This window comes from Calypte anna, chromosome 9 (genome assembly GCF_003957555.1).
Source record: "Calypte anna isolate BGI_N300 chromosome 9, bCalAnn1_v1.p, whole genome shotgun sequence".
NCBI classification, from domain to species: domain Eukaryota; kingdom Metazoa; phylum Chordata; class Aves; order Apodiformes; family Trochilidae; genus Calypte; species Calypte anna.
The window spans coordinates 9,590,984-9,618,464 of record NC_044255.1 but is presented as its reverse complement, the minus strand read 5'-3'; the positions used below and the strand labels follow the sequence as shown (position 1 = coordinate 9,618,464).

At 49.2% G+C, this 27,481-nt stretch overlaps 2 protein-coding genes across 5 annotated transcripts; one reads left to right on the top strand and one right to left on the bottom strand.

Annotated features, from left to right (window-relative positions):
- Window positions 1–4,403: 4,403 nt before the first annotated feature.
- On the bottom strand, window positions 4,404–16,834 carry DNAJB11 (DnaJ heat shock protein family (Hsp40) member B11). Its single transcript, XM_030455986.1, has 10 exons — window positions 16,673–16,834; window positions 16,233–16,389; window positions 13,429–13,526; window positions 12,261–12,393; window positions 11,205–11,347; window positions 10,591–10,673; window positions 10,020–10,077; window positions 9,346–9,457; window positions 8,819–8,978; window positions 4,404–4,818 (listed from the first exon to the last, which is right to left on the bottom strand). The coding sequence occupies exons 1-10, from the start codon at window positions 16,828–16,830 to the stop codon at window positions 4,754–4,756; spliced, it is 1,167 nt and encodes a 388-aa protein (XP_030311846.1). The 5' UTR covers window positions 16,831–16,834; the 3' UTR covers window positions 4,404–4,753.
- Window positions 16,835–17,082: 248 nt separating this feature from the next.
- Window positions 17,083–25,080, top strand: TBCCD1 (TBCC domain containing 1). 4 transcript variants are annotated; one of them, XR_003987880.1, is made up of 8 exons: window positions 17,083–17,562; window positions 17,646–17,795; window positions 19,111–19,477; window positions 20,299–20,485; window positions 20,638–21,135; window positions 21,254–21,630; window positions 23,830–23,942; window positions 24,546–25,080. XR_003987880.1 is itself a non-coding variant. In XM_030455984.1 (7 exons), exons 1-7 carry the CDS (start codon window positions 17,224–17,226, stop codon window positions 24,572–24,574), a joined length of 1,683 nt encoding a protein of 560 aa, XP_030311844.1. In that variant the 5' UTR covers window positions 17,083–17,223; the 3' UTR covers window positions 24,575–25,078. The 4 variants fall into 4 exon arrangements, 1 of the variants encoding a protein (XP_030311844.1); XR_003987881.1 differs by lacking the exon at window positions 24,546–25,080 and having other exon boundaries at window positions 21,254–21,402; window positions 21,487–21,630; window positions 23,830–23,912; XR_003987882.1 differs by lacking the exon at window positions 24,546–25,080 and having other exon boundaries at window positions 21,487–21,630; window positions 23,830–23,912.
- The last annotated feature ends 2,401 nt before the right edge of the window (window positions 25,081–27,481 follow it).

The following is a 27,481-nucleotide window of genomic DNA, read 5'->3' as shown; positions in this document are numbered from 1 at the left end:
GAAACACAGCAATGGTTCTCCAGGGCCTGGTGGGGTGGCAAGGCAGCAGCTGGGAGGGGTGAAAAAGAAAGCTTAAAAAAAAAAAAAAAAGTTGGAAAAACTTGATGGTGTTGGTGCTTATCATGAAACTGGGTAGCACCAGACTGAGGGCTGTGGGGACAGGAAGAAGGGATTATCCTTGTAAACACCCCTTACGCACTTGGGCCGAGCTGGTGTCATAAGGGCTGGTCTGGACTAAACAAGCTCCCCCGCTTTGGAATTTCCCCGAGGTCACAACTGTCACAGCCCCAGATGTTCTCATTTCTGGCAGCACCAGCTTTCAACCTTCCTTTTTAGCTTGGGGGGCTGCACAGGGGAGAGGGAGCTTGCAACACGTGCAGCCTCCAGCCAGCCCTCCCTCAGCAGAAGGTGCTTTTTTGGGCAATGTGAGTTCTATGGGTGGAGGTGGCTGGGTATCTGCTTTCCAGCAGCCTCCTGCTCCCACACAAGGGCAGGCAGGTCCTTGGAAATATTTAACAGCAGAGGAAAGGGCTGGGGTGGTGAGTCCCTCGGGGCAGGGGTGCCCAGGACACATCACTGCCCTCTCTTCCCTTTCCTCTCACCTCCCAGGTCAGCAAGCCAGAGGAAACAGGAGGAGAAAGCTGGCTGCTGGCCACAGTCAACACCCAGCAGGGCTACATGGCAGTGGGATACCACCAGTCCCCCACCCTGTATCTCCCACCCTGGTGACCACTTCAAGCTGAGCAAACCATGCCTGGCAAGATGCTCCACCACTGCTCGTGGTACAGGCAACAGAGATGAGGGCTGCTACCTAGAAATCACCTTAAGGACTCCAGCAAGGAGTTGTGGCTTCCTCTTTCCAGCCAGAGTGACCCATGCTGTCCAAACACTTGAGCAGATCTGTTTGGGAACACTGCAGATGTGCATCTTCAGAGTGGTTTTCTCCTGGCACCGGTCACTTCTCCCCTTTCTCTCCACTGCCTGCCTCCCAGCAAAGTTTAGATACAGAGAAGTGCTCTAAAAGAAGCTCTCCAGCAAGAAAAAAACAAGCCCACCTGCACTGTCCTTGCAGGCAAGTTTCCATGGAGAAGAAATGGCTGTTGGGGAACGCTTTCTTCCCTGTCCAACCCGGGGGTGCTCTGAGCAAGCTGTGCCACTTGCTGTAGTGAGAAGATAGCAGTGAATGGTTGAAGCCATCAGGAATGTGCCACCCCCTCAGGCCAGTCTGCTTCCCTGGAATGGTTTCCCAGGGGAAGTGGTGGATTCCCTGAGACTTAAAACTTTCCAGTTTTAAGTCTCAGCTCAGCAGGGTACTGAGACATCTCACATCAATATTAGAAAGGTCAGACCCGATGATCCTTGAGGTCCTTTCCAACCTAACATTCTAGCGTTTCGTTTCCAGAACTTACATACCTAGTGCTGATGGTCCCCTGTGTGGACCCAAAACTTGGAACATGTGGTCTGGGATGGACAACACGTTACTGGACACAGCAAGACCAGAGTGTGGAGGAACATGAGAAATGGACAAGGCTGCTGGGGCATGGTGCTTGTGGGACAAGCAGATTTGAACCCTGTTCTCCACCTGCAGGCCCCCTCATCTACCTTCTCTGGAGTCCTCACCCCATCATCTGCTCCTTCACCTTTCCTGGTGTAGGAGGGATCCAGCCAAAAGGGTGGGAACACAGCACTGAGGTGATGAGACCTTCAAGCAACCTGTGGTGAGGTCATGAAGGCACACACTCAGCTTCTGGAGGTGATCAGAACCATCCACTTCAGAAATAACTCAGGATTCCACTTGAGCTGGGCAAGCACAGTGTGCTTGGTTAAACCCCCTCTTCTCCCAAAGAGTAAGGACTTCTTGAAATATGTTTCAAGGCCAAGGATAGAACAACATGCCTCTGGCTAAACCCCAACAATCCTTGGCTTGTGCAGGACTTAGGGTAAAAGGGCACCAGGAAATTGTTTTTTTTTTATTATTATTATTATTTGATGCAACTTGTGATGAGCAGCATTGCTTGGAAGGGGCTGGAAGTTAAGATTGTGCATGACAGGATTACCTGCTCAGAGTTTTACACCTCCAGGTCCCAAACCAAGAGCCAAGGTGAACATTTAAGCCTCCTAGGAAGCATTTACACAAGATAAAGCAACCTGTGTGCTGAGCTGCTCACACTATTACTGAAACAGGGGACAGGGGATGTCACAGGCACTGAACAGCTTCCACATCCCCCTGCCCAGACACTCTGGGGTCCTTGGAGGACAAATGCATCCCATCATCTGAGCAGCTTTCCTCGGGCAAGCAGACCAAAACAAGTGGAAATGTTTGACCCGAACCCCAGCAAACATTCCTGCAGAGAAAGCACTGAAACCCTGGAAGCTTTGCCTGGAGGTGGGGCTCTGCACATACCCCACAGCAGGGGGCAAGAGAGAGATGGAAGGAAGTAGGACCTTTTGGTACAATTTGGGGCTTTCTTTCCTGTTTTTCTTCTCAACCTGGTAAAAGCTGAGCCTTTTTGCAGCTATTGTTGCTCTTCTACCTAGTCCTGGCCTCTTGGACCACAGACTCAGAACGAAAAACAAACAAACCAACCAGCAAAAAGCCCTAAGAATGACAGGAAGGAAAAAAAATTAAGAGAAAGGAAAGCAGCAGCAGAAAGTACTCATGCCTGAAATGAATGCACTGCCTGCTGCTTGGGGTGCAGGTAGGAAAGGTCACACTACAGCTGACTTCTCTCCTGTGCAGGGCTTGAAACTCTGCTGAGAGGTCTCAGCTTTCTGGCTTTACAGGTGATTGGCAGCATGCTCATGTGCCAGCAGAACAGAAAGGCCACCATCAAACAGACCCTCAAGGGGCTTAAGTGACAGGAACCAACCCTGTGCAGATGATTGTCTTTGACATCTGAGGTTTCCTAGAAATCTAAAGGGGGAAGCAGGGGCAAGAGCTGCCTATGGACACCTGGCATGAGCTGCTCATCCAACAGGCAGACACTCCACCTGAAATGAATGGTTTACTCTTATAGATTTTGAGGAAGAGGGGCATGAAGACCAAGAGTTGGCATCTGTTTGCCTCACCACCCCTCTCTCAGCTGTCCCTGAAGCCCCTGATCTGCTCCGCCAAGGCAAATGTACAAAGGATCCAACAGGAAACCTTCCCGGTGCTGCTGCTTCCGCTGCGTCACCTCTTGCCAGAGCTGAAGGGTTGGGTGGGACATTGTGAGACTGCACACAGGGGCTGGGCCAGCACTGCCCTCCCCACCTCACCGAGCTCAGATCTGAGCTTCTTAAAGTTCACAATGAAGACAGACAAACAATAATAATAAAAAACCCCACCAAAACTACCTTGAGACTCCTGCCACTGCTCCCCAGCAAATATTTCCATGAAGAAATAAAACAAAGATCCTACTTCTCCCAGGCAGCAGATGAGGGATAAAGCAGCAGGCTGTGAGGATCCCACTGATAACCCAGAGGGAAGAAGAACATTATCTTAAATAAACAACTGACTCATTTTCCTTGCTGCCTACATCTCTGTCACAGCCAAGCACTGGGCTGACACAGACACCTCTGAGAAGTTGGTTAGCACACAGCTGGAGAACATGTGGAGAGGAGCCTCTGAGGGCAATGCTGAAAGCAGCAGGATCCTCATGACACCAGCCAGAACAGCACAGTTAACCCCCTTGCTAGGTGACCAGGCCCTTGGGTCTAATAAAGCAGCTAAAGAGCTTCTGCTGGGATTGCCAGCTGTAGTTTCACCCTTCAGAGCAGCTCACAGCTTGAAGGGACCATACCTTGTTAGATCAGCTCTCCCAGGATAAGGGCAGTGCTGAATCACATCACCAGGCTGGGGGTTTTTTGCCACTCCAACTCAAAACATCTTTATTTCTGTGCTGTTAGTTTCACTCGTCCTCACAGAGGACAGAGTGCAGGAGGCAAGTGAATTTTTCCAGGCAAGCTGTTGGTTACATCTGAAGGCAAGGTGGAAGAACCAAGGCCATGAGGAGCCATTCCACTGTTTTCCAAAAAAAAAACCCAAAAAACAAACCCAACCACACTGTGAAAAGTCCGAGGGGTTTTTGCTAAGCTGCTGATTTCAGGTTTAAAATCAATCATTAACTTTTGGGACAAGAGGACTACTTGGTAGTCCACAGAGGCCTTAAGAAACTCTTTACTTCTGCTTTCCCAACCACATGTGGGGCCTAAGGTAGCCCATTAAAGGCTCTCCTGCCCATGCACTCCCAGCAGCACCTGTACTCCTGCCCCAGAAACACAGGCTCTGAAGTAACACCACACTTTGGACTCAGAGGAAAAGGGCTGGGATTGAAAAAAAACCCAAACCAAAACACTAAAGGAACAGAAACTCAGGAGAGACTTGACATAAAGGACATAAAAAGCAGGAGAAGCTATGAAAATATGTTGAGATGGTCAAGAAAAGTCACATCAAAATATATTTAAAAACCAGAAATTCCAATCTGTGTGGAATTTAAAACTCCTTTCCTTTTTTTTTTTTTTCCTTGCTCAAGGAGTCTCTTTGTTGTTCCAGGACGAGGAACATGATAGGCAGCACCAGTTATGTCCTGAAATAGAGTAGCATTTCCCCCAACTCATCTGAGCACTTCCACCATTTACAAAGAAAAAATTAGATATACCTCAACAATTGGCCCACCCTCCCCCCTTTGCCATCCTACAGTGGCGGGCAGGAGAAAAGACTGCAAAACAAATCTGACTTTTTCACTTTAAGTCCCAGTTTTTCCCCAACACATCAATATCCCTGCAATCCGTTGTACACCTTCTGAACTGATCCTTGTTTCAACAGCTGCTTGAGACCTGTAAAGAGAAAGGGAAGAGTTACTGAGGGCACAGAGAGGAGGAGGACTATGCATTTGCTGTTCCCACTGCACTTACACATCTGGCTCATAGCCTCCCTGGCACTAAGCTTGAATAACACAAATACTGCTACATAAAAAGAAAAAAAGCAAAAAAAAGCAAAAATCCCCCCAAAACCAGAGGTGTGACAACTTTTCTCCTGCTCCTTCAGTATTCCTCAAATGGAGAAATTGGACTGGGGCCAGGGATGCTGTACTGGTGTTTTCCTGCACTCTCAGGACCACACAAGAGATCCACAAAGAAAGTCTCCTCTGCTACAAACTCAAAGCCCAGAACACCACTGTGAGAAAGCTGACTCCCAGAGCTGCTCTGCTATTTAAGCTGAGAAAAATTTTATCATCTTAAGTAAAACTGGAACAACAAACACCTTGCTGAGTATTCCCAGAGTCTAATTCACCAAGCTCCTCTCCCCACGCTCTCTCAATAGCTCAAGTGAACTCCACATCTGAGTCCTTCTGGACTCATCAGCTACAGAAACCCATACTGAGTAACCAGAGATTTTCACACTGCTATGTGGTGCCTGGGGGACATAACTGTCCACTAGAAGTAATTCCTCCTGAAGGCAAGTAAGGAAGCAAACTTGTTATCTGTGGGCTTAAGTATCCTGAAGGCCTGATAATGTCAAATTGGTTGTTTTGGTTTGTTTTTTTTTTTGAAATCTGTTTCACACAGGAGTCTTTATGACTTTACAGACCCCACCTTCCCATCCTGAAGGTCCATTCATAAAATATTTCAATGAGTTGGGTGCTCCGAGGTCCTGTCAGTACGACATTACCAGAGCATGAGGAAGAACAAGTCAGCCCTTAACAAACATAACAGCTCAACAACTGGGGGCAGCAAATTCAGGGAATGGCTGGCAGGTCTTCACTGCTCCTTAAAGGGCAAGTCTGCACAAAGCAGAGGAAGCAGACTGGTGGCAAGAACAGATGTGTCATGCTTTTTCCAGAGCTAATCAGAGAGGACTCCCTGTTTCAAGTCAGCCTGGTCACACACTGCCAGGACTCACACCAAAAACGACCCAAGGCCTGAGGAGTAGCTGTCAGGACCCAACTGAAGAAAACTCCCTACACATCCTGTGTAAATTTCAAATAATAATTAAAAAAAAAAAATCTAGCTGCTATAATTCTGTTGTTGAATGTCCCCAAACCATCATCAGCCTTGTAGCAAAGCTCACTACAGAAGACAGGCTGGCAGTCCTGCCTCAGAGCAGCTTGTTCAGCTGCTCCACTGAAAGAAGAGTCATGGTGTCACCCAGCACGTCTGACCAACAGGTCAGACCAGGCTGCCTAGAAAAATACCACCCCAGTTGTTAACTTGGAGAGGCACATAAGCATGGTGAGGGAGGATCAGCAATTAAATCACAATTCAATTACTTGCACAGAAAAAACACCAAACCACAACCAACAAACTAAGCTTTCCCATATGCAAGTCCTTCTTGATGAACTGTAGCTCAATCTCCCTGCAAAACTTATCTTGCTTGTCTATCCTTAAATGATTCTGGCTACATACTGTCCCTCAAGACTGATGATTTTATGCAGAAAGACCACAGTAGCTCTCAAAATACTGGAAAACTGTCCTGGAAGTACCAAGCGGAAGCAACACAGCTCATTGCTAGGCAAGAACTATTCATGCTTCTTTCTCACTGCCCAGAGGACCCTGAACTCTCTTCTACATTTAGAAATCTCCTCCACAGCAAGGCAAAGACAGCCCCTGTAGAGTGGCTGCAGAGCATTCAGGATGGGTTATTCTCCAGGGGAGTGTAAGGCAGGTCCCCTGCCCCTCCCCAGCCAGAGGAGGCTCAAAGTCCCTTCCTGGCTGACGGGTAAGAGGCTGTGCCTCCTGGAAGCGTTCTTTGAAAGGAAGGAGGTAGCTGGAGAAAGGTATGCTCCAGTAACCCTGACAAAAAGTGGGCTGAGCACCACTCCCCTACCTCATTTCCTGCCAGCTAGCTCCAGGCAGCTGCCTGCTGGCCCCTCATTAGTGCACAGGATATTTCAACAGGTTATCTGATAGTGAATCAGGAATTCCTGCCAGGAATCCTGGTATTTGGTGCTGCTGCACACCTCAGGTATTTTTCAATGGAGCCAACTTCCAGATTTTTCTGACCCCCCCACCAGGTTGCAAGATATCCAGGGCACTTTGCTGCCTGCTGTTTTTCTCTAAGAACTCAGGGATGGAATCAAAAGCTCCAAACCAGACAATCAACAGTTGTCAGTAGAGAAGAGTGGGAAATAGATGAAACAAAGTCAGCTCTGAGCAACAGGCAATAAATTCCCTGGTGTCACACTGGCAGGAAAGAGAAAGCATGTTAGTTCTCTGCCCCTAAAGCTGGGGCTGAGCAGAGTAATGCTCTCAGAGTCAGAGCAGATTCTGACAGCCCCAGGAGCTGTACATTTGGCTACCAGATAAGAAATTAGGATCAGTGCCAACCATAAGAAAAAACAGGGATGTTTTGAATTCTGAAGCCCACAGTCTTCCTTTGAATGTGTACACTGAACTGCTGCCACCCAACACAAAGAGACCTATTCCCTCCTAAAGCTCCTGAAAGCACCGAGTGTTTGGAGACACTCCTGCACACACAAATGCATCTGACTGCCTACCCAGCCATCTTCCCCTGGGAAGCATGGAATTGCTTTAGGAGAACATGAAATGCATATCAGCCCCATCACCTCCCTGTTCCTGGGGTATTTGTAAAGGCATGAGTGACATTCTGAGACACACACAGCCTTCTATCACAGTCTTTCCACAAACTGCCAAGAGCAACAGCTGGATAAAACCTCACACCTCTACAAGAGGTGCTGTTGCATTATGAAGCTTCAAGAAGGGCTTGAATGAAACTTCATACCAATGTGGTCACTGGCAGGACATGACACACTTGCAACAAGCAGGAAAGCACAGTGGTCGAAGCACAAATGAGGTCCACTCAAAAAGCACAGCCCAAAGAGCTGCAGGAAAGCCACAGTCAGCCCTGGACCTGCAGCTGACAACTGGGCCTCAATGGAAGCCAGCAGAGTACTGTCACAGTGGCAGAAAAGCCCACCCAAAGCATCCCTCTGCCAGCTCAAAGAGCCCAGGAAAGCTGCAAGTTTGCATTGTTCTACTAGGACAGCTGCCAGCATCCACTGAAACAGCACCTTCAGAAGACAATCCTGACCAGCAGGAAAAAGTTCTGAGGATGGGGATTTTCTAAGGAGCTGTGCTGGTACGTGCCAGGAATTTGTGTCCTGAAATGTGGTACGGGGTCCTGGATGCCTTGTGCAGAGCAGCAGAACCTTACTGCAGAGACTGCTGAAACACAGAGGCATTTCCAGCAAGGAGTAAAGTGTTCACTCTCCTGTCATTGAGGATTTTGCATGGTTCATCAAGTTTCCAGTTAAGCACTGAAGCTGAGAAGCAGATCTCTCCTACAAAACATCTGCATTGCACCCTTGCTCCCTAGACACGCACAAAGCACCAAGGGTAAAAAGAGAAGCAGAGAAGAACAATCCTTTCCCTGATGCTGCATGAGCCCTTAACCCTTTAACAGCAGAGGGACTGTCACAGTCTTGCCTTCTCCAGGAAAGTAGAAGCAGGGACTGGAAAAACCCTCTTGTGATCCCATTCCAGCAGAGGCAAAACAGGCAGAAGCTAAGCCTGGTCAGCCTTTCAGCTCAGACAGATGGCCAGCTACAAAACAAAGCACCTGCAAACACTCGCCAAGTGCTACATCCCAACCCAATCTTGTTCCCTGCAACTGCAGTAGCCATGCTTAGTTGCTTGCTTGCTTCAAAAGGAAATGGAAGTTAATCACAGGGTATGGGCCAGCTGTTCTGCTGTACAAGGGGAACAGGGAAAGGAGAACCCCTCATGAGAGCCCCTGGTTCAGTGGTGCAAATTTCTTATCAGCTTTGATGAGAGAACTGTGCAGGCTGCTGCCACCACAGAGCTTCACAACACTCACCTTCTCGCTGCTCGTTTGTCAGCTGCTCTTTGGGGAACTCCACATCAAATGTTATTATTAGTGAGCCTTTGATATTATTGTTATCAAAATTTGGAAGACCTTCTCCTTTTTTCCAGAGTTTGGCTCCAGGTTTTGTAATCTTATCCCGAGTGACGTGAACCTACAGACGAATTTCAGAATGTTACTCCTGTTCTGGGTGTGTTCCCCAACACCCTTTCCAACCCACTGGAAAGCTTCAACTGGGAACGATTCCTTGCCAGAGTCAGTGATGTGCAAGGGGTCCAAGGCAGTATAGCTGCCAGGGCACATATCAGAACTAACATCCCCCCCATGGGCAGCCTGGGACCAAGATCCACACTGTGTACCTCATGTACAAAGTTTGGGCTCCATGGGAATTGGCCTGGGAGACTGGCAGAGTGAGTACACAACCAGCAGCTGCAAAGACCCCAAGGAAGCTCCCCTCAAGCACAGGGGACCTGCAGGTGAATTTTCTTTGCACACAGCAAGAAAGCAAACAACTGCCTCACCTTGTGCCCATCCAAGTGGGCAACATCCATTTCAAAGCCTGTAAGTGCCTCGACCAGCGAGATTGTCACGTTTGTATACAAGTCATCTCCTCTTCTTTCAAAGACTGGGTGCCTGGGAAACAAAAACACGCTGGAACTTTTCTGCTTCCCCATCGAGGAAACAGGTCCTCCAGCTTCCTCCCCCTCTCTTTGTGAGTTTGAAGAATTCACAGATGGGAGAGGAAATGAGGAATTAATGAAATTCCAGCTCCACTTTCCTGTGCAAGTTATGTGCTACTAAATAACCTTTTTTATTTCTAGGGCAGTGAGGCGTGTCAAGACGCTGTGACTCACACAACACTTCTCTCAAGAGTGCATTTCCTTACAATAGGGAGACAGCATGTTTCTGGAAAAAGGAGATATTCCATGTGATTCATACAGGAACTATAAATGCAGGTCAGAATTTAAGCCAAATGAAGTAAAAATAGAATTATGTCAGCAACATAAAGTGCAGTGAAACCAGCTACTTTGGCATCATCAGGGTTGAACATCCTGCACAGCCCTGAGTACCAGACCCTTGGCTACACCAACTCTGCTAGAGGGCAAGCTACACACTAGCCAAGAGGGACAGAAAATTGCTCGCAAGCCTCCTACACAGTAAAATCAGAAGGAGTTCAACCAGGCCAGTTACTTACTTAAGAACTTTGATTCGGAAGCGCAAATCACCTGGCTCCCCATCCACATGGGGTTCCCCTGTGGAAGGGAAAATTCTGTTGAAATGAGATAGCTGGTAACAACTGAAAACACACACAGCATGGTAAACACAAAAGAGACTTGCAGCTCACACGTTAAAACAAAAAAAATATGACTAGCTCATCTTCACATGACTGGAACCCTGCTTACATATCCCTGGTGTTGAAGAGCCCAGGATCAGTGCCTCAAAGAGCTCACACCTCTGCTGGTCTGAAAGACATGCTACTGATGTCCTTTACTTGGTGAAGGGCTCTGTCTCTTTGGGCAGAGGGGATTCCCCCACATACTCGTGCTTGAAATGCTCCTATTCAAGAATTAACTGAAACACGAGCTTTACAGCTGTGTGTGTGTGTGTGTGTGTGTGCGCGCGCAAAGAGGACACAGCATTTGAAATCACATGTTCTGATCAGCTAGCCAAAAAGCAGGGCTTGGACGCTGCCACGAAGACCAGCCTTGCATCATGGAAAAGGAGCAAGCTGCAGGCAGGCAGCAGGACAGTGCCCACATACATACCCTCTCCAATGAAGGGATACTCCATCCCATCCCTCACGCCAGGCTCGATCTCTACTTCGAGTGTCCTCTCCTCGTTCACGAGCCTGTGAAGAGGTGGAAGAGCAGGAAAGTTTTCAAGAGTAGGTGGTGGCATCTACTTGTGTTCCTGCTGGGGATGAGAAGACCCCCAGATAAGCCAACACACCCTCTTCTCTTTGCTCACATCTAAACCAGAGGGTGTGCACTGATGGTCCTGTGTGATGATACTCATCTGGTAGAGGGAAGTGAAGTGAAGCTCCTCAATGCAGTCAGCACCTGGATGTGTGACTGCAACAGAAATTCCATGTCCCAGCTGGAAGCAGTGGGACTTTGTTGATTCAGATTTAATTGTCAAACTTCCACTCTGGTCTCAATGATCAAGGAATAAGAAGCCGAATGAGGAAACTGGGAAGCTCTACATCTAGCAGAGCTGTTTGTCTCTGCTGTAAGACCGAAGACGGGCTCCTCAGAAACGAGAAACCAGTGGGAAGTTCGCCTGAACTCCGTGGTGCTCGCTGGTAGGACGGGCACTTTCCTCCATCTAGTGGCAGGTTTTGGATAAACAGCCATAGAGCAGTAAAGAGCGTAAAACTCACTTGACGTTGGGACATTCATCACAAACAACTTCTTGAGTCATCTGGAAACGCCCGGGACCCAACTGGGTGGTCCTCATCTCCTGCCGGCAATTGCATTTCCGTTTTCCAGGTGCCTGTCTTGCCACTGGCTTATTCCTGACAACCTGCATAAAAAGAAGAGGTGGATGCCAGCACACAGGCAGCACTTCCAGGTCTCCGCAAGGGCCTGGATTTCTTAAAGGACCTGAGCAGAGTTTGGGCTTGTTTGTTTTGGTTTTTTTTTTGGTTGTTTTTTTTTAAGCACTTTCTGCTGCCTCCACAGCAGCTCCATGTAGTCTTGGCAAAGCATGTCTGCTAAATTTTCACCTTACACCTCGTGCTGACCACATATTAAATACCAAAAAAGCTGAAAATAATAGTCTCTCATACTACAATTACCATTTTCTTTCCTCTTCAGCACAGGTTTCCAAAAAGGAAAGTCAGCACTAGGATGAAACAGCTCACCCCTTTGGTTACAATAGATTACTTGTTCCACACAATGGGCAAAGTACCTGGAGCTCTGCATTTACCCAGACTATTCACAAACTCAACCCATGCAGATTCTCACACACAAAACAGCAGGGACTGTCAGCACCAGAAATACAGCACTCTTCAAAAAATATAAAATGAAGAGGCCACCATATATTTGCCATGTACATAACCCAAAAATCTGCAGAGACTATGACGTATGACCAGCTAAAGAGGCTATGAAAAATCCTCAGCACAGTTTTGCCAGAATTGCAAAACAAATGAGGCTTAAGAACAGAGGCCATAAAATACCCCTAGAGAGAGACCAATTACATCTTTTCCAAATGGGCTACTGCAATTAAAAAAAAAAGCTACAGCTATACAGCTAGTCCCTGACAGCCAATGTGGCTGTCAAATGGCAAAGCTGAATAAACACATTGTTTCTCCAGTGAACTACTAGAAAACAGCACGACAACATCCTCTGCTGTCACTGCCAGATCCTGAGAAAACAAGCTGCTCTTTTTGCTCTATTCTTTGGGAGCACTGGAAAGAGCCAAGAGGCAAACTTACTTCTACAAAGTTTCCTGAATACACCTCCTCCAGGGTAACCTCCAGGTCCACAATGATGTCACTTCCTCGGGGAATATTCCTGTCTTGTTGGCGAGGGTTCCCTCCAAACATGAATCCAAAGTCCCCAAAGAAGCTGGAGTGAAGGAGACCAGTGAGTTCAGGAAGGAATTCCGATCCCACAGGGCTTTGGTGAAGGGAGCCACCCACAGACAGCAGAGTGCTGCTTGGCAGGTGCTTCTGGCCAGCTGGAGAACAGCCTCCTCACTGTGTAAAAGCACCAGAGCACACCCAGAGTTTTGGTCCTCGAGGAAGCAAGCAGATGCCTTCAAACAAAGCAGTCACTTTGGGAGAGTTCTCTCTACTACAGGAAACAAGTTTCAGATCAGGAGCTGAATGCCAATAGTTCAAAATGACTGCTGCCTCATGGGAGTCCTCTCAGCAACCAGAAGGTGCAACCCCTGAGTAGTGCTCCCTCTCTGGCACTGCCAGTCAATGCTAGCAGGAATCTGAAACATGCAAGTCTGCATGTTTTTCCTCAAAACAGACCGGCAGACTCTGCAAGTTCTCACCCAGATGGATTACATGAGGTGAGCAACTTCAGAAATTATTTCAGTAAATTCATGCCAAGCAGAACCAAACAGGAATTAAACAAACAGAGGACTGGGTTCTGCCTGAGCAACACCTGGATCCTTTCAGGTTTTAACAAGCCAGACAGTACTGTTGCTCTGAAAGGCAGGGTTAAACCACTACAGCATTCCTCTGCAAAAGGAAAAGTCACCCCCAAAGTGCACACATGATCTGAGAGGACAGGTTAAACACCAGTCACATGCCAGAGAATGCAAGAGGGCTCCTACATCCATGTTTGATGTGCCTCACAAATCCCCCACAATGGCAGTGATGTTTGCCAAGAGCTGTCCCTCTGGGAAGACACCACTGGAGTTCCTACTCCCTGTCCTTGGAGAACAGCCCAATGCAAGACACACAACTAAAAACTGCACGTGGGATCTCCACTGTATATGTGCTGCTTCAAATCCTCAAGGATTTGTGTAAGGTGCTTGACCGTGTCCAAGATTGTAAGGCAGAGTACGTCCACATCAAACGTGTGCAGGAACATCACAGCATGAAAGCTCCAGCTCTAAAATGGCCTAAAGCAGGAAAAACTCCTTACTGTGAGAAGATGTCTCCATGGGAGCTCTGGTGTCCATCCTTCAACCCCTCCTCACCATAGGCATCATACTGCTTCCTCTTCTCCTCATCGGACAGCACCTGGCAAAGGGATGCAAACAGACAACACCTTCACCCCCAGCTGAAGGCTGAGGCTTTATTTAAAGCCAGCTGAGAGGAAGTTCCCCTGAACTCTTCCCCAGGGGACAAACAGCAATGTTTGACATGACTGACGCACTGGCTAGGACTTGCTTGCTGCACTGGACTAGAAAAGTTAGACAAAATTTATCAGTTAAAACCCATAAAAAACCTACAGATAGTTTATAAAAACAGTGGAAGCAACACAGAAAATATAAACATCACTGAGTTTATCTTCAGGATTAAAAGAATCAGAATGAATAATCCAGATCAGTTCCTAGGAAGCAGGACACGCTGCAACCCCATGACATCACCCCCGGTTCTCAGTTTGCTCTTCAAGCAGGCAGAACCTCAATTTCTTCTACTTCTATTTCCTAACAGTCAGTAACAGTAACAAGTTTGCATGCAAACAGGGTAACTCCACACCAGCTGGACTGAATGCTGGCCTTCTTCTCCCTGAGGGCAGGAGTGAGAAGTAACTTCATAACAGATCCCAGCACATGTGACTTGCAAGATAGTAAAGCTTCAGTGTGAATTCCTAAATCCTTGCTCCTCTAGCCTGCAGAGATCCAGAAGTTTCCAGTGAAATTTAGTCTTCCTTCCCCTTCCGCCCCTGCTGATGGTGCTTTGGAAGGTTACAAGTGGCCAGTTTAGGTGTCAGGAGGCCAGAGAGGAGCAGAAACAGGTGGAGAAGCTGGCTACAGGATGAAAACCAGCCTGAAACTGTAACCAGTGACAAACACTGAAGAAAAGAAACCAACAGGGAGGCTAATAGCTTCTTGTAGACAGGGGCTCAACCCTCCCTTTGTCACACCGACTGGGCATTAAAAGATAGCTTTCCTTTTTGAGCTTTTCATTTTGTAATGCTGGTGTCAGAGCAAAAAATCCCCAGCCAAACAACCCAGAAAGTACACTTCCAAACCACTCAGAGACAAATGATTAAAGGTGGAGGAGCCTGGGATCCACTGGTCCCATCTGGGATCAATCTCCCTTCTGACCCAGATGCCTGTGTTCACACACAGCTGCAGGGTGGAATGAAGACTTTAAAGAGAGGTTTCCCAGTTTAATTTTCACCAGCACCCAGCAAGAACTTGTCTGTGTTAGTACTAGAACTCCACACTTCATGCTGAGTAACCTGGACTCTGCAGGGGTTCACCAACGCTGTGCTCAGGAGGAGACAGAGTGGGTCACTGCTGAGAGAAGGGAACATTCAGCTACTCCAGCCACCTCAGCCCCAGCTGCTTTCATTTTACAATCACTTTCCCCCAGTGTTTTTAAGACAAAGAGTGCTCTCAGCTGTCACTGGGGTAAATGCTTACAGAAATACTTAAGAGTTGGGGAAGAGGTAGAGAAGTATTTCTCATGCATAAAGTCCTATCAAATGCAAAAAGAAAACTCACAGCATGGAAGTAAACTGCACACATGTATCTTCAGGAGCTGCAAACAACCTGTGACAAATACTTCTTGCCACAAAAACATTATTTATACTCACTGGTTTCCCTGTGAGAGTTCAGCCAAATTATTTATGAAAATAAATACAAAATATTTTGCTCTGATGCCAAAATAAATCTTTTTTTTTTCCACTCAGCCAAAGAAGGTGGCATTCAAGTTGTTTCTTTCACTTCCTCCTTAATTTTCTACTTGCCTGACTAAAGAGCAGAGGGGCACCAGGGAGCAGGAACACAAAACCTTTCCTTCTGAACCTCTACTCCTCCCAGAGGACACAATCCTCCCACCAGTGCAGGCTGGCTCCTGATGGTCAGCACCACCTTCCCCAGGGGCTTCTGCTCCACAGGGGATAGCAGGAGCTGATGGAAACCCACAGTGACAGAAATGAGAACAAAACCAGCAGAGTATGGAAGACACAAGAGTCCACCATCCTGTCTGATTTGCATATGCAGGAAAAGATAGTGGGCTTAGACTTTAAATATCTGGCTACCAAAATACTCTCGGTGTGGTTTATAGAATGCTGTCAGTGCCAGGAGTCCTTTGTAGGCTACTGCATGATCACAGAACCACCAAGAATTCTCAAGGATATGTGACTTAACACTTGTTTTTCCCACCTGCAAGCCTTCTAAAGGGCAAACTGATCACCTTTCAGCTCAGGCTTCCTCCCAGTCAGGCCCTACACACACCCGCATCTGTTCCTACGGCTGATGCAACTCTCTTTTTACCTGCAACAGATAGCCATAAACACCAAATAATTTTAACTTGCTGTCTTCATTTTCTCCTGTGCTAAGTGAACTAAGGTTTTTTATTGTTCTCCAGGAGGAGCTCTCTAGTCAGCCAGGCAGCTTCTCTACCTTTGGTTTTTATTTGGCAGTGTCTGAAATCCAGCATAGTAATAGGGGGAAGCAGGACCACACCTGTACCTAATAGAAGGACCTTTACACCTCCTAGAAGCCCTCTTTCCTCCTGCCTCTAATGATTATAAGATGAAGTCTCATGAGGCAACTTATTGGCTGAGCTCAACATCACAATCCCAGCATGAAACCCATCTACACTCCATAGCCTGGGAAGGACTGAAGGTCCCGTGAGTTCCTTAAAGGGGCTGCACAGCTTCATCCCTCTCCTTCCCCAGGAGCCACACCAGCTCTCTACTCACTGCCCTAGTCGGTAGCACCCATGGACGGATGCAGAGCACAAACCTCACCCTCCTCCCCACCTCACCTCGTAGGCAGCTCCCAGGTCCTGAAACTTCTCCTGTGCCCGGGGGTCGTCGGGGTTCCTGTCGGGATGGAGCTGGAGGGCCAGTTTACGGTAAGCCTTCTTGATGTCCTTGATGGAGGCGCCGCGGGACACCCCCAGGATCTTGTAGAAATCTCTCCTGCGGTAGTGAGAGGAGGCAGGGAGGAAGCTGTAAGATCATGTCAGCGCCCAGGCCCCAGAGCCTGGGGGAGAGGCGAAGGAGGAGGCCTGATACTGAGGCGCGGGGACACACACACGGAGGCCCGGGGCAGGGAGCATGAGGAGACACGGGGACAACAACAGGCGCAGGGCCGGCGCTGGGGGCGGGGGAAACAGGAGAGCAGCGGGGCGGCCACAGGCGGGTCCGGCGCTGAGGGGAGGGCGCGCACAGGCCCCGCCGGCGCGGGCCCCCTGGTACTCACCCGGCGGCGGCCTCTCCGCAGAGGCAGAGCAGTAGGAGGCAGAGGCGGCCGAGCCAACCGGGGGCCATAGCGGGGCCGGGCCTGCCGGGGGCGGAGGGGGCGGCTCTCTCCGGGCGGGTCCGCAGCGCCTCAGCCTCCCGCCCCGGCCCGGCCACCATCGGGAGTGAGGCGCGGCCCGGCCGCCGCCGCCAGCCAATGGGAACGCGGCACGGCCCCGCGCGCTGCGGGCCGCCAGCCTATCAGCTGCGCACACTTCACCGCCGGCTCGGGGCGGCTGGCCAATCGCCTGCCGGGACGTCGGCTTTGAGCTCGCCGATCCAATCAGATCTCGAGACGTCACGCCCGCCCCTCCCGCCTTATCCCCGCGCAGGCCCGCGTGAAAGGCGAACCAATCAGAGGGCGCGCCGTTTGTTCCCGCCTCCGCGCCGGCAGGAGCAGCCAATCAGGAGCGGCTCCTCGGGGTCCTCCAAGGCGTGAAGGAAGTACCGTCCCGGCGGTCGGTGCCGTTACCGCTCCGCGCGGCGCCGGGAGAGGCCCCCGAGGCGGCTGAAATGGAGGCGGCGGCCTCGGTGCGGCTGTGGGTGAAAACGGAGCCGTTCCTGCTGGGCGTCCTGCCCGCCCCTCCGCCCGCCCGCCTCGGGCCCCACTACCTGCGGAAGATGGCGGCCTACGCCCGAGCGCGGGCAGCCGAGGGCTGTTTCCCGCGGCTGTGGTGGCCCCGCTGGCGGCACATCGCCTGCGGGAAGCTGCAGCTGGGCCGAGACCTGGCCTGGCTTTACTTCGAGCTCTTCCACAGCCTCCGCCGGCGGGACCCGCCGCGCCGCCTCGAGTGGGCAGAGGTGGAGGCGGCCTGTGCCAACGTCGAGGAGCTGGAGCGGGAGCGGAGCAAGGCAGGAGCCCCATCCCGGGCCGGGCGGGTGCGGACGGGGGGCCCGGCCTGTCCTAACGCCTCTTTTTCTCCCTTGTCGGGTAGCTGTCGGTAGATACTCTGCAGTTCCTGCTCTTCCTGTACGTCCAGCAGCTGAACAAGGTCTCTCTGCGAAGGTCCCTGGTCGGGGAGGAGTGGCCCAGCCGTAGGAGCAGGTCTCTCAGCCTGACTGGGAAATCCGCCGCCGAGAACAAGGTATTTGTAGCCGTCGGGATTCTTGCGCCGCCGTGTAGGATACTGCCAAGTCCTCCTTAGGGGCGGGTCGAAAAGCAGCGGCTCTGTTCCCTGCCTGCCTGCAGTGAAGCACGAACTCGAGGCAAACAGGAGGTGCTTTGCTAACTGGTGAATGAGATTAAGCTGGTGCATTCTCTGCTGCAAAAGCTCTCCGCAGGGATTTCCTAGGGTCCAAGACCAGCTGTCAAGGTTCTCTCAGAGTCTTGGCAATTGTTTTAACAAACAATAGGATCTTTACTTTTTCTGCTAGCCAAATGGGAATTTTTTCTTGCATTGGCAGCATCATAAATGAAGGCCAACTGCAAACCTCGGTGAGTTTTTGGTGTGACTGTTATGCTACAAGGTGATGAAATGTAATTTGGGACAAGTTGGTATGATTAATATGGTGAAAAGTAGGAACTGGGCATCTTTATACTGACAGATTGAGCAGAGGAGAGAAGGAATGAGGGGAGCTGTCATGGGGCTCTGGAGCTGGGTGTCCATGGAATGTCCAGTGTTATCTAAAAGCTGATACTGTCTCTCAGCTGTGGCCATTACACAAAGCTCTGGGCAGGCAGAGTGCTGCAGTGATGTTTATCTGGTGTGAGGGGGTTCCCATCTTGGGCCAGGGAGCTCCAGCTACTGGGCAAGCTGTTCCCAGCTGCTCAGTGCTCTCTTTTTACTATAGCCAGGCAGGAGGGGAGGTCAAGGTGTCATCACAGCCATGAGTCACTTCTTCTGCAGCCATCAAAAGTGTTTTGTTTTTTTTTAGTATCTGCCATAATTCTTATCTCTTGCTTTTTTTTTTTTCTTTTTTGAGGTCTGGAGCTCTTGAACAAACGATTTCAAAGAATTCTCTCGCAGCTCTTTTGGAATACAGGGCTGCTGTCTGTGAGGAAATTACTCTCTCAGCTTTTTTCTCCTGGGAGGGCAGCCCTGAGTCACAGCTGGAACAGCTGCAGTGATGTTCCAGAGCAGTTGCAAGACCTTGACTCTCAATTGTTGGTTTGTTCCCTCCTTGCAGTTTGTGTGGGGAGGGCTGTAGAAGAGTTGGTCTCTGCTTTCTAGAGTGAAATTTTTGATGCTGGGAGTTAATATAAAATGGGTTTATCTCTTTTTTTGGAGGGTGGGATGTTGCTGATGAGTCCAGGTGTTTTGGAAGAGCAAAGGGAGCAGTGAGCAGGAGAGAGCACCACTTCTGGCTTACTTTCCCTCTTCCAGAACAAGCATAAAGGCAGTGGAGCTTGTCAGCTCTCGTGAGTACTCATCTCTTCCTTCTGTGTTCTTCTCTCTGCAGAACTGGAACGACCAGGAGCACTGTGCCTTTGTGCAGAGCCACCTCTCATCTCTGCTGGAGCTCCTGCTGGAGCCAGAGCAGCTCCCAGACTCCTCCCATCCCACCCGGTGTAGCTTGGTGTCCTATGAAGCCATCTGTGCCCTCAGTTTCCTCATCGAGGGCACGGTCAGCAGGTCCCGAAGGGTCCGTCCTCTGCACCAGCTCGCCCTTTGGAGGCCCTGCCAGGAGCTGAATGGATACTCCAAGGTCTCCAAAGCCTTCTCCTTCCCCAAGCTGGAGAGCTGGCTGCGGTCCTGCTTGACCACAAACCCTTTTGGAATGACTGCCTGCCTCAAAATCGGGAAGAAACTCACTTGGGTTCAGCAAGGTACCTAGAGGCTTTGCTTTGATTTTTTCTTAGAAAGAATTAATTTCTGAACTTTGAGCTTAGAGGGCTCAGCTCCTCATGCTGACTGGGGACCTGGCAGGGATGTGGAGGTTTGCTTTCTGCTCCTCCTGCTGTCAGGTGGAGGCAGGTGGCAGCTGGAGGTGAGTCTGAGGGGTAAGAGAGTGCTGTGTGTATTTTTCCAGCTCTTGGCTTGATTCTATGAGCAGGCATCAATAACTCCATCTCCAGAGGCCCCTCTGAGTCAGGTTGGTGTCTCCACCCCCTTGCTCAAGTGCAGCTGGATGCAGAGCAGAGGTTACCTGTTGGTTTTGTGGCAAAGCTGAGCACTGCTTTTGGTTTCCTTGCCTGGAATTGCAGCCTGGGCCAAGGCACCTTCCACCTGAGGAGGAAACGGTTCAGGTGGATGTTTTGTTTATTGTGGCTGCTCAATTCTGAGTGGCAGTTTGAGGTTGCTCAGGGATTGTACTGTAGAGGGAGCATTTCACTGTCTTAAAACCTACCATTCCTGCTTTCAGCATGGAACCAACCCTAAGGTTCTTCCTGCCAAGCTAAGTCTTGTGTTTAGGAGGAGAACTCTGCAAATAGAGCTGCAGCTCTGTTTGCTGCTTGCCTGTAGAAAAGCTTTGGCTGCCCATGAATCATCTCCAAGGGGTTTTAATCTTTCAGTGTGCCCTGACTTTGGGAGCTTCTGACTGCCACGTACAATGCTGAGTGAGGCAGACCCTCATGTCTGGGTGGAATCATGTAGAGCCTTCTTCTTCTTCTTCATTTTTTAATTTTTAAACGACTTTATTTTGCAGTTGAAGGAACAACCAGGAGAGCAAAGATTGCATGCAGGACTCGTGTGGCTCCAGAGGTGCCCCCTGTGGTGATGATGAGCCAGGTGTACAAGCAGACACTAGCCAAGAGCTCAGACACCCTGGTGGGGGCTCATGTAAGAATCCATCACTGCAACGAGTCCTTCATTTACCTTCTCTCTCCTCTCCGGTGAGTTCTGTTCTCCTGGCACACCCCGGGTGTGCTTGTGGCAAAATTGACAGTGCCAGCACAAAGTCTGCATGAGCTGGACACAGCAGTGGGAAAATCCTGGCTTCCCTTGTTCCTGCTGACTGTGTCCTCTCTCCCTTCTTCCTGTGCAGGTGTGTGACCATTGAGAAGTGCTGGAACAGCACCTTTGTCCTCGGACCTGTGCAGGCCACCGTTCACCTCCAGGACTGTGACAGTGTCAAGGTGGTTGTGGTGTGCCATCGGATGTCCCTTTCCTCCACCTCCGGCTGCACGCTTTACCTGCTCACACCTACCCAGCCTCTCCTCCTCTCGGGGAACCAAGCAGTCAGCTTTGCCCCTTTCCACACCCATTATCCCAAGCTGGAAGACCACATGGCTCAGGTGGGCTTGGCCACTTTGCCCAACCACTGGGACAACCCCCTGCTGGTGGGCAAGGAGAGTGGCGACACCGGCGTCTTCCGCCTGCTGCCACCCGATGACTTCTACGGCTTGGCTGTTCCTTTTGAGATGGAAGGAGACACCACAGAGACCCCAGGGGGGCTTCCCCAGGCCTACCAGAAGGTGCTGAACCAGAGGGAGCAGAAGATGCAGCTCTTGCAGAAAATGGTGAAGGAGGCAGGACTCACCAGGTGAGTGCTGGCTCCTGATGACTGCACTGCCCTGCAGCTCAGCTCAGCCTACCCAAGGGGAGATTGATCTGGTGGGCTTTAATCATGGGTTGGTTTGTGTTTTGCATGTGATTTCTAGAGCGTTAGCAGCTGGCAGTCTTGGTCCTTGGTGGTGTTATAGTGAGAAGAGTAACACAATTCTAACTCTGGAGGAAGTGCTTTATGATTGCATTTTCCTGGCTTGGGAGAGCCAAGGAGAAGCCTCCTGAGATGTTGGTGAGGGCTGAGGTGAGGAGCCCACCCTGCCGGGAAGAGCTTATAGCTTCTCTGGCGCTGGATCCTGTCTCTCTGCTGTCTCTGTTCTGCTTCCAGTGTTGCCTGCTGCCGTGGGTGAGATCTGGGTGCATACCTTGAACACAGCTCGACTAATTATTGGCCTGCAAGCTGCTTGGTGGTCTTAGCCCAACCTTTACACTGAGACTGAAGCTTTAAATTACTGTCCCGTCTGTTGTTGAGGTGAGCTAAGAAAGTGCATGTGGTCCATTACAGTAGAATCACCTCGTGGACAGTAGCTTTTAAAGTCCTCTTGCTCAGACACTTCATTTGCACACACAGAATGGGATAAGAATCAGGAATTCAACTGTGAAGGCCTGAAGAGATGAGAACAAGTTTTATTCCCTGACCTATATTTGAGCTGTATGGATTTTTCTCCCTGTTCTGTGCACAGGCAATGGCTTGTAAATGGGTGGTGGTAAACAGTGGTATCTGGGGAGTTTATCCTCCAGAAAATACAGAGCACTGCTCTTGACCCTCTTGGGTCAGATTTCCAACGTTTCCTGTCGTACCAGGCTGAAGACTTCTAGTTCATTTGATTGCTGTTTTGGAGGAGCTGTTTTTCTGCAATACTGGTGCCTCTGTGCCCAGCCTGGAGGAGCCTGCAGTCTCAAAGAACTCTGGACTAGGAGAGAGAGAGGATTCTGGGGCAATGTTTAGCTGCAGGTGGGGGATGCCTGAGGAGTGGTGACAAAGGTGCAGGAACCTTCAAAACGCTTAGCACCGAGTCTTCAGGAAAGTTGTAACTCCAGCCCTTGTGCTGGAATAATTCTTTATGTCTGTCAATCTCACCTAAGGTGCTTCTTCCCCCTCCTCAGCCTCTGTCCTCTTGGGGCAGCTGCTTCTCACCCCGAGGTTTTGTGAAGCTGTTTGGCCTGTCCAAATCCTTCTGTTAAAGAAGTGTGAGGTAATAGGGACAATATGCTTAGGTTTAGCATCCTCTACAGCAGTCAGAGGGAGCAAGAGCTCAGTGCTGGAGTAGCTTAGATCATAAAAACAGGAAAACTCTGCCAAGTTTAGAAGCTTGCTGAAAAGAAACTGGGCAAAATGTGTAAAATGTCCCTTTCTCCTGCAGGCTGGGAAGCAACCAGAGAGACAACTAGGAAGCTTAGAGCAAACAGGATATCAGCCTTGTAGAAAGAAAAAAGCTGCTATGCTTCAACAGGGAGGTGAAAGAGAATGTTAGACATAAGAAGACTTCTTTCAAGAAGTTGAAGTTGTTTGAATGAGAAAAGTGGGCCAAAAAAAGAATGTAAATCCTGCCAGGCTGAGAGTAAAAGCCCCGTTAAGACAGGAGCAGTAAGACAGCTTGAGGAGCATCTTGCAAAAGCATAAAATCCTGTTTATTCATTTTGCAAGCGCATCAGGCAGAAAGTCTTTCAGGGTCAGTGGCAGATCAAGGTCTATAAAAAAGCACATGGAGAAGATAAAACCTGAAGAGAAGAAAGAAGTGGCTGGCTTTGTGTTCACATAGACTGGGAAGGGATTTAAGTTAGTTTCTGTCCTAGCACCCTGCTTTCTAGGGAGTGTGTCAGTCAACATCACAGTGAAAGTGATGGCACAAAGGAGAAGAGTCTCAGTTTGAGGGGATAGGGTGTGGGGACACCAAGCTGCTCTGAAGTGGTACAGAAATGAGCAAAGCCATCTCGCTGCTTTTCACAGGACAGGATGGGACCAGCACATCAAATTAGGAATGGGAGGAAAGCAAAAATACCTCAAATCTCCACAGAGTTTTGGAAACTTTCATGTCTTACATGGACTATGAAAGGAATTGCATGAGCTCATATTGAAAAAAGGACAGCTGGAGTTACCTGATGCTCATCCAGCCTTTGGAGCTGAGCTAGCTGTTCTGGAGGAACACTGCCATCAGCCTGCACTGCTCTTGGACATCTGAATAGTGTTAGAGAGCCTGAGCTCTGTGCTGTAGCCTGCTACTGCTGGTCTTACCAAAACCACCCCAAGAGTTGTTTACCAGGAATGGGGATTACTTAAAAGTGCACATAAACAGCACTGCTCATTTCCCCTGATCTCCACCCTCTACTGTAAATGCTTTCAGAACAACGTGTTGTGTCTTCAGTGCTTGAACAATGCTTGCTCATCTGGGCTCTAAGAGTAAAGCAGAGGCAGCCCTGTGGTGGTGTCCCCATGTGTGCCATGTGCTGGTGGCATGGGGAAATTTGTACAAGGAATTTTGCTTCTGGGGCTCATTCCAGTCATGTTCACCTGCTCAAAACATCTTCCTTCTGTGGGCAGCTCATGAGCCAATCCCAGCTCTTAGCTGATCCAAGTGGAGCCTCCTTTTGGTAGTGAAGGTGGGGTTTAGAAGGATAAGACTATAAATACATGTGACGTTCTTCCCTGCTGGTCTGCTTTTGCTTTCAGGGGTCAGAGGAAACGGTTCCAGATGCTGGTAGAAAACAAATTCTACGACTGGCTGGTTGAGACAGGGAACCGTCAGCAGCTGGACAGCCTGGTCCCCTGCAGCAAGAGGAAGGGTGAGTAGAGGACACGTTTCTCTTGAATCTCTTGAAACCTCTCTCTTCAGAAGAACTGTCCCATGTTTGTATGCACAGCCTGGGCAGAGGTGGAAGAAGCAGGAGGCTTTTCCATTGACATTCTGCCGTAAGCTTTATATTTAATTAGTTCTTGTTTTGCAAACAAAACCTCTTTTCAGTTTGAATCTGTTCCCTGGGTACTCAGCTGCTCCCTAGGTCTCTGCAGGTGCTCTGTTCGATTTGTCAGGGACATCTGTGAACATTTTTAAAGGCAAATAGGCACATTGGACATGATCTGAGGAACAAACTTACTGGAACAGCTGCTCTTTCAAAGAGGCAGTGCGTGTTAATGTCTGTACTGATCTGTGTCACTTTTTACTTAAGAGAACTGAGTGAGACTTCAAGTAATTCTTACTTGGTAGTGTCTTCCCAAGCAGAAGTGGTTTAGCAGCTGGAGATGAGCCCTTGCTGTCTTTTTCTGCCGTTGCGTGTTTCAAACTGTTAGAAAGTTGACTTTTTTTTTTTTCCCGTTTCTTTAGTCGTTGATTTCCTTTTTCTTTGCTGGCATTGGGAGTAAAATTTGCTTCTGGTATTTTGTTACAGAGTTCCAGGAACAGGCAGCAAGATACTGAAAGCAGCTCTCACTAAGACTTTGCCACCATCCTGCCTAAACACACTTGATGTGTGGACCTGATGTGGGTATATGCACCTGACATGGGAACTGGACTGTGTCACTACTTTTAGGATTTCTGATCCCTGCTGCTTTCCCAGGAATGTCATGTAACTGTTCTTTTGGTAGCTGGGAAAGTGCAGGTTGATGAAGTAAGCCCCGTTGCACATCGTTTAGTGGGGAGGCTGTTGTCATGGTTACTGTCCATCGTGTGCAAGTAGCCAGCAAAGGAGCCTGTCCTGCTGCAGAGCTGGAGGCAGGGCCCTGGCCATCCTCTACATCTTCATGATACGAGCCAGCTGCACTCTTCTTATAAATGTGAAAAAGGAATGTTTCCTATTTTTTTATGAAGGAAGTTCAATGGATTATATTTTTTTTAATTGGAAGATGGCACGTAAGCATCGTGATTTTATGGATTTGACTTTCTGATATGTTTGCGTTGTTTTGACAGATGTCAATAAAACAGGATTTCCAGAAAAGCTTGCTGCATATCCTAGGGAAAAAGGGCTTTACCTGCTGGGTTGGCCTTAACGGGGCACAACATCTTTGGTGTTTCATGAAATGTGAACCTCTGAGCTGAGAGAAAAACACTCATTTCCTAACAGCTGTGGAGCAGAAGGTTGCCCAAGTGCAGCTTTTGGAGACAGGCACTGTTTTCCACCTTTAATAATTTATATGATACCTTTTCTGCTCTTGTCCCCCTCTACTCTGCTCTTGTGAGGCCCCACCTGGAGCACTGTGTCCAATTCTGGAGTTCCCAGCATAAGGACACAGAGCTCCTGAAATGTGTCCAGAGCAGAGCCACTGAAATGCTCAGAGGGCTGAGCACCTCCCTGTGAAGCCAGGATGAGGGACTGGGGTTGTTCAGCCTGGAGAAGAGGAGGCTCCCAGGTGACCTTAGAGCAACCTTCCAATATCTGAAGTGGCTACAAGAAAGCTGGGGGAGGGCTTTTGACATGGGTGTGGAGTGAGAGAACAAGGGGAAAGGGTTTAAAACTGGAAGAGGGGAGATTCAGGTTAGACATTAGAAAAAATATTCACTATGAGAATGGTGAGCCCCTGGCCCAGGTTGCCCAGAGAAGCTGTGGCTGCCCCATCCCTGGCAGTGTCTCAGGCCAGGTTGAATGGAGCTTGGAGCAACCTGGGCTGGTAGGAGGTGTCCCTGCCCATGCAGTGGGGTTGGATCCTGATGATCTTTAAGGTCCTTTCCAACTCAAACCAGTCTGGGATTTTATGATTTCTTCACCATTCTGGAACTCCTCTTTGAGAGAGGAGCACTTAAATGAGCTGAGCAAAACAGGCAGAGGCATTGCATGGGTGAGACAATGCAACAACTGTGTGTGTCCTCTGCAGCCTGACAGAGAGGGAGGCAGTGGCCTTTGTGCTCTGAGGTGCACAGCTCTTTGCTAGAATTTTTCTGGAGATCTCTCTTGGCTCCTGGGGAGAGGTAGGTGATGGAATATAAGGTGAGCTTATATTTTACTGACTTTTAAAGGAGGTGTGTGCAAAGTGACTGCAGTGGAGCTTTGAGATGCTCTAGTGAGTTGCTTTTTGATAGGATCTTTGTTAGGTTTGGACTCTGGTCCTCATAAGGCAGCATCTGAATTAAAAATAAATAAAAACAAACAAACGAACAAAACCCCCAAAATCTAAGTGTGGCTTAGGTTTCTAGCAAGAAGGACTGGAATATTGGATCCAGTTTTGGGCTACCCAGTTTAAGAGAGACAGGGATCTACTGCAGAGAGTCCAAGGGAGAGCTACAAGGATGATTAAGGGACTTGAGCATCTCTCCTTCAAAGAAAGATTGAGAGACCTGGGGCTGTTCAGCCTTGAGAAAAGGCTGAGAGGGGATGTTATGAATGTCTATAAATATCTGAGGGGTGGCTATCAAGAGGATGAGGCCAAACTCTTGTAAGGAAAAAACTTCTTTCTTGTGAGGGTGAGAGAGCCCTGGCCCAGGCTGCCCAGAGAGGTTGTGGAGTCTCCTTCTCTGGAGACTTTCCAAACCCACCTGGATGTGTTCCTGTGTGGCCTGCCCTGAGTGATCCTGCTGTGGCAAGTAATCTACACATTCTCTGAACTACAAGGAGCAGCAGTAGGTGATTGAAGATGCCTAAAATGGGGAGAGAACGGGCTGCAGCTGAATGTGTGTCTCAGGCTGTGCATGGCAGAGCTGCGGCAGCGGTGCATGGGGTGGCACACAGGGCTGTGAGACTGCTTGTCCTGACAGATCTGAAGCAGATGCTGTGTGTTTTAGGTGCTGCTGTGCCACATTTGTTTCCCTTTGTTTTGCTAAGCCTCCAGACTGATGCAGTGAATAGCTGCAGAGGTGTTTTGTTTTGTTTTATTTTTTCCTTTCCTATCACGTTGGCAGGGGGAGTTTGGGTGTAGGTAAGGCAGCAGTCCTCACCCTCCCTGCTTGGTACGCCAGAGTGTGACTAAAAAAACTTGCATAGACTGCACACGGTGGTGTAAGAGTTTTGAGTTGAGTTTGTGATACTGGCAGCTTTTTGTCAGAAATTTGGGCATGGTTCCTCACTATTTGACGTGTGCAATCACTCTTCAGGGGTGTGCGGCCAAACATATTTATTTCCCTCTCTGCCAGGCACTGTTTGGAGCAGCAGAGCTCAAGCTGGCAACATGCTCTGGAAAGACACAGCCTCTTTGCTGCACAGATGTTTCCATTGAGAGCTTCTGAAGCAGAGCCTCCACAGAGGCTGTTCTTTATGAGGCTGTAGTGTGTGCCCTGAGCACACGGTCACCGTTTCCTGGCTGTGTCCTTTGCTGCATGTTCTCTGATAAATCTCTTCCTTACAGGTGGGATGGGTGTTTTGGAGCTGAGGAGGATGCCTTGGTTAACATGCTTGAA

Excerpts from the sequence above, each read along its gene's own strand:
- DNAJB11 (XM_030455986.1), bottom strand. The coding sequence starts at position 16,830 with ATGGTGGCCGGGCCGGGGCGGGAGGCTGAGGCGCTGCGGACCCGCCCG. Across the intron at positions 9,458-10,019 it reads TTCCGAATCAAAGTTCTTAA|GCACCCAGTCTTTGAAAGAA; the intron begins GTAAGTAACTGG and ends TTTGTTTCCCAG. Across the intron at positions 4,819-8,818 it reads GACAAACGAGCAGCGAGAAG|GTCTCAAGCAGCTGTTGAAA; the intron begins GTGAGTGTTGTG and ends TTCTCTTTACAG.
- TBCCD1 (XM_030455984.1), top strand. The coding sequence starts at position 17,224 with ATGGAGGCGGCGGCCTCGGTGCGGCTGTGGGTGAAAACGGAGCCGTTC. Across the intron at positions 21,136-23,829 it reads AAGGAGGCAGGACTCACCAG|GGGTCAGAGGAAACGGTTCC; the intron begins GTGAGTGCTGGC and ends TTTTGCTTTCAG. Across the intron at positions 23,943-24,545 it reads CCCCTGCAGCAAGAGGAAGG|AGTTCCAGGAACAGGCAGCA; the intron begins GTGAGTAGAGGA and ends ATTTTGTTACAG.